This window comes from Haemaphysalis longicornis, unplaced genomic scaffold, assembly GCF_048455015.1.
Source record: "Haemaphysalis longicornis isolate Haplotype H1 unplaced genomic scaffold, Haemaphysalis longicornis Haplotype H1 scaffold_2, whole genome shotgun sequence".
Classification (NCBI taxonomy): domain Eukaryota; kingdom Metazoa; phylum Arthropoda; class Arachnida; order Ixodida; family Ixodidae; genus Haemaphysalis; species Haemaphysalis longicornis.
Genome location: NW_027526295.1, coordinates 255889163 through 255895131, shown reverse-complemented (window position 1 = coordinate 255895131; position 5969 = coordinate 255889163). Strand labels below are relative to the sequence as shown.

General features: G+C 54.4%; 1 protein-coding gene across 1 annotated transcript; it reads left to right on the top strand.

The window, feature by feature from the left end:
* Positions 1-2930: 2930 nt before the first annotated feature.
* On the top strand, positions 2931-4793 carry LOC144168602 (uncharacterized). Its single transcript, XM_077697551.1, has 2 exons — positions 2931-3933; positions 4273-4793. Exons 1-2 carry the CDS (start codon positions 2931-2933, stop codon positions 4791-4793), a joined length of 1524 nt encoding a protein of 507 aa, XP_077553677.1.
* Positions 4794-5969: the final 1176 nt, after the last annotated feature.

The window sequence follows — 5969 nt, the reverse complement described above, 5'->3', positions numbered from 1 at the left end:
CTTCATCCCTCTGAAGAAGCGGGCTCGGCCAGGCAGTAATAGCGGTAGGAATTGTACAGGAAACGCGTTGCTGTATCTTCGTAATTAGGATGGGTTGACGTTTCGATATATACTCGGTTAATTTACTTACGAAAACTTTATCATTACTTGTTTGCAAAACGGGATGCATATTTTCCAACGATGGCCAGGACTGTCCTCAACCTGATACTTTCTTAATGATGTCAGATTTAGCTAATTTATTATTGGCGTCAAATTTATCTCTTAAAGTCGTGGGAAATTTTTGCGACGGTGGCTGCAACGGTACGAGGATCGATAAAGCCTAATTCTCAGGGAGGAAAAAAAAATTTTGGGAAGAAGCCCTGACCATCACTTCCATGAAGCCGGAAACGCCACCTGAAGAGATTTTCCATGTCCCATTTTAGATGCAAAGCATCTCTTAGTCGACCCTCTGTCGTCCAGGGTCCGGCGTCCGCACCTCTCCTCCTCTCCACAACAGCTGTGATGATGCCGCTCTCTCTCCCCTCCTCCTCTACTTGTCTGCGCCAGCCAACCAATGGCACCGCTTGGGCTGTGCCATGACGTAGGGCCTTTCGCCGCCGTTGCCAGTGTCCTCCTGAGGGAATGAAATGCCGCGCGACTTGCTCCATTCTTTCCGCCAAGCGCCGGATGGCTACAGGCTCCTCCCAAGCTTTCTCCCCTTTATGTTAAGTCGTAATGATAGCGATGATTGCGGTGATAACGACAACATTCCACGGATATATCTTTAGAAGATTTTTTGCGATTTCTTTTCGAATTTTGGGGATTTCTACACCTGGGCTATGAGGTGCGCCGTAATGGAGGGCTCCGGATTAATTTCCACCACCTGGGGATCTTTAACATGCGCCGAAATCTAGATACGCAGGGGTGTTTTCGCTTTTCGCTTCGATCAGAAAAGCATGCAGTCACCGCGGCCGGGATCGACGCCGCGTCCTTGGGCTCACAGCACAATGCCTTAGCCACGGAGCCACCTCTGCGGGTGAGTATTTCGGCGGCCAAAAGCTTAGGATGGCGACCTTGAGGCTGATTTGAGTGCGAAACCTATTGTACTTTACAAATTCCACCGGTAGGTGGAAATGCGACCGTGCGGCAAGATCGACAAAAAATTACACCATCTTCCCACGTGGGAACCCGGACCGGTGAAGGGAGTAAGCAAATGGATGCCAACGGAAGACAGCGAGGCCGAAATATTAGAGCAGATTCTAACCAAGCACAATCCGACGGCAGTGGGAGCCAAGCGCATTGGAACGTCTATGACGGTCATCGTCGCCTTCGAGAGCGAAAAGGTGCCAAGATACGTGAGATACGGATCGTGCAGGTTGTACAGAAAACAGATTGAGGTGTGTAGGTGCTGTGGCAGGGTCGGCCATCGGGGCGACGTGTGCCCAACACCCAACGCGAAAGTGTGCCTGTCGTGCGGAGTGAGCAACCCCAACGATGGACACTAGTGCGTTCCCAAATGTAAACTGTGCGGCGAAGGTCACCCAACCGGAGATAAGGTCTGCAAGGCAAAATTTAAAATTCTTTTCGTGGTGAGAAGACGAAGGTGGGAGCGCCGAAACGCCGAGAGACAGCGCGTGCCATCGCCGGACTCCTTCCCTCGGCTGGGCGACGTGACGTCACGTGGGGTGATCGGCTCGTGCCACGCGTCGCGCAGCGCCTCGCGAAGTGCATCGCGCCGGATCCCCGCGTCCCGGAGTGCGTCACAAAGAGGGACTTTACAAACGAGGCACCTGCGCGGCAGCGAGCAGCAGCAACAGCCGTGGGAAGGCGTGAGCTGGGCCGACACTGCCAGCGGGAACGGGCACAAGAGAGGCAACCAATGCTGCGAACAGCTGAGAGCGGCCAACGAGACGATGGCAAAAAAGCTCGAAGATATGGAGAAGAAACTCCGGAGCATGCAAGCGCTAATACAACAACAGCAGCAACAACAGAGATACCACCAAGGAGAAGAGCTTCAAGAAAACAAAGCGGACCAGACGAGCGCGCCACAAACGCAGCAGCTACAGCAGCAAAAGCAAGCGGCCCAGCAGAAGCAGGTACAACCGCGACAACAGCAGCAAAAGCAACATCAGCAAGAGGAGCAGCCAAAGAACGACACGGCGATGGAAATTGCGAAAGATGAGGACGAAGACGAAGAGGCGCCAAAGAAACGAGCGAGACCGTCGACCAAGAAAAATTACGACGCCCAAATCGAAAAGCTGACGACCACGGTGTGCAACTTAACGGTCACGGTGGGCAACCTAACGACCACAGTCAAAAACCTGGCGACGCAACGGAACAGCGCTTCGCAAGGCTGGAAGAGATGCTCTCCACCCTGACGGCGTCCCACCGGAACCTGTGCGAGCGCTTCGAGATCGTCGAACAGACGCAGAAGATAATGATACGCAACCCAATATTCGCGGCGCAGTTCGCCAATCATCTCTACGTCCAATAACAGGTGCAGCAACCCACGATGCAATAATAACAATGCCAAGACAACGCACAGGAAAGCCGGAAACCGAGCCGTTTACCATCTGGCAATGGAATTGTCAAAGCTTCGGAAACAAGAAGGCGGTGCTGCAGCAACACATTCGGAGCTCGCCAAAAAAGCCGGACATCATCATGCTGCAGGAGACAGTGGTGCAGGACCCGAAACTAACGGGGTACAGAGCACACGCCGACACGACCGGTCGACGAGGGGTCTGCACCTTCTTACGAAAGGGCCTGACCGCAATAGAAAAAAACCGAGGAAAAAAACGAAGTGCGAACTCGTCTGCATCGAAATCGCCCCGGGAAAAGGTCGTAAGCGGGGACTCTACATAACGAACGTCTACAGCAATCCAAAGGACTACTGCCAAAAGTTCAAGATCATTCTGAGAGCGACGAACAGCCTCGCCAGAGGAGCCGCACCGATGGTGGTGGGAGGCGACTTCAACACACCGCACCAGGCGTGGGGCTGCAGCAGAGACACGGCCAAGGGCAGAGACCTAATGCACGAGGCAACGGAGCAAGGGTACATCCTAATCACGGATCACAAACAGCCTACGAGAACGGCCCCGACGTCGACCCAGCGGGACTCCACACCGGACCCGATTTTTGTCAAAAACGTAGGGGAAGTCACGTGGCGCAACACCAGGGAAGACCTGGGGAGCGACCACTACATACTGGAGATCGAGCTGAAGAACGAAGGGGGACGCACAATCGAACACAAATGGACCGACTGGGACGCCTTCCGTCTGCAGATAAGAAACGGCCCGGGACAGACGGACATCGAAGACATCGAAGCTTGGACGACCGAGCTAAGGAAGGGGATACAAGAGGCGACCAAAAATATAGCGACGAACAAGAGCGTCCCGTGCGTGGACAGTCGCTTGGCGCACCTAATCGACGCAAGGAAATCAATCAAGGAGCCCTGGAAAAAGCAGCGGTGGAACCGCAAACTACGCAAGAAGGTAACCGAGCTGAACCGGTCCATCGAGAAGCACAGCGCGCTGCTATGCAGGCAGCAATGGGACGAGGTATGCAACCGCATCGACGGCAGCCTGCACCAGAACAAAGCCTGGTCCCTAATCAGACACCTACTAGACGAAACAAAAACTAAGTCGTATCAGCAGAACCGCATGGCCCAAGTCATGCACGAAGCTAAAAAGTCCCTAGGCAAGGAAGAGCTGATCCAGAAGCTCAAAACCAAGTACATGCCGCAAGCGGAGACCGAGAAACACCCGGGATACGCAGGAGCCCCGAATGAAAAACTGGACAGAGAGATCACGACGCCGGAAGTAACGCAAGCCATACGACAGCTGAACAGCAGATCGGCGGCGGGTCCAGACGGGGTCTCTAACAAGGCCCTGAGGAATCTCGACGACTCATCGATAGAAGCACTGACGAAATACTACAACAAGTGCTGGCAGAGCGGCAAACTACCGATGCAGTGGAAAACGGCTAGAACGGTGCTCATCCCGAAACCGGGCAAACCACCGAGCATCGAAAACCTGCGACCCATCTCGCTGACTTCGTGCGTGGGGAAAGTCTTCGAGCACGTGCTGGCGAACAGGTGGCAGGAATATCTAGAAGAAGAGGGGCTGTACCCAGACTCGATGATTGGATTCCGAAGAGGCTAAAGCACCCAAGATGCCATGCTGCAGCTGAAACAGGAAATCATCGAAAACGAAACGAGAGACAGTAAAGTGATACTGGGACTGGACATACAAAGCACCTTTGACCGAGTAAAACACTCGGCCATACTGGCGCAAGTTTCGAGGCTCAATATGGGAGAGCGTAGCAACAAGTACATAGAAGACTTCCTGACGGGCCGCAAGATCGAGCTCCGCGTGGGAGAAATTGAAATACCAGAACAGGACGCGAACGGCGTGGGAACCCCCCAGGGGTCGGTAATCTCGCCGCTATTTTTCAACATCGTAATGATCCGCGTGGCCAAAGCAGTGGCGGAAGTCAAGGGCGTCCGACACACCGTCTATGCAGACGATATTACCCTATGGACTGCCGGTGGTACGGACGCGGGCATCGAAAGAAGAATTCAGAAGGCGATCACGGCCATCGAGAACAGTCTGGAACGGACGGGCTTACAGTGCTCACCGGCCAAGTCAGAGCTCCTGACGTACACCCCCCGCAAGCCGGGCAAACAACCACTGCCCCCGAGAGAATGTGACCGCCTAGAAATAATCACAAAGACGGGCCAATGGATCCCCGAAGTGCAGGAGATCAGGGTGCTGGGCATGTTCATCAACGGCAAGGCAACAAGGAAAACCTCATGAGAAAGCTGGCAACCAAGAAGGCAAGCACGATGCGACTGCTACAGCGAGTGTCCACCAAGAAGACGGGCATGCGTGAGGAGGCGTTGTCGAGACTGGTGCAGTCCTTCGCAATAAGCCACGTCGCCTACACGGTCGCGTACCACCAGTGGACACAGACTGAAAAGGCCAAAATCGACGTCATGATACGGAGGATGCACAAGCGAGCGCTGGGCTTGGGCGAGTCAACGAGTACAAGAAGACTCCTGCAACTAGGCACCCACAACACGGTCGATGAGCTCATCGAGGCGCAACTGGAGGCGCAGCGAGAGCGGCTATCGTCAACCAAGACCGGCAGAACCATTCTCGAGACACTGGGTGAAGGAAACCGATCCATGGGAAGACAACTGCAAGAACTCGACCCAGAAACGCGCGCAAACATACGCGTGAGCCCCATACCGACGAATGTACACCCAGAATACAACCGAGAAAGGAGAAGGACGAGGGCCAAGTACATGGTCGAGCAACACGGCGACGACCCGATAACGAGATACGTCGACGCGGTGGACTACGGCAAAGGCAGATACGTCGCGGTCACGATCAATGCAAGAACAGGAAGAATAGCCATGGCAGCGAGCGTAAGGTGCGAGAACGCCACGGAGGCCGAGGAAATCGCCATAGCCCTGGCAATGACCGAAGCCGACTGAGACACAATATTGAGTGACTCCCAAGAAGCCGTCCGAAATTTGGCGAATGGACGCGTAAGCAGCAAAGCAATCAAGTTCATCAAGAAGTCGGGTACCCGAGAAGATCGTAGAGTGGAAGTCAGGTGAATTCCGGCGCACACGGGCGAATGCTCGTCGCACGCACCGAACCACAACGAGACGGTCCACATGGAGGCGCGCGCACTAACACACCGCGCCCCCAGAGTGGAAAGCCGCCCCGAGTGGGAATGGTGGACAGAGACCAAAGATAGGGCCCGAGGTTACGGTGAAGCACTAAAAAAAATTACACCATCTTCCCGTGGGGAACCCTGATGAGGATGCGAAGCATCGTGGCGGTTCCATGTGGTTCCATTGTGTTGCCGGTATGTTGAGTGATGTTGTTTTTACTAGCGCCAGAGGGAATTCCGCGTCCGGGTCCACACCGGTGGCAAAGGCACGCAAGTGCTGTTGTGTTACGGTGAGTAGGCGGTGGTTC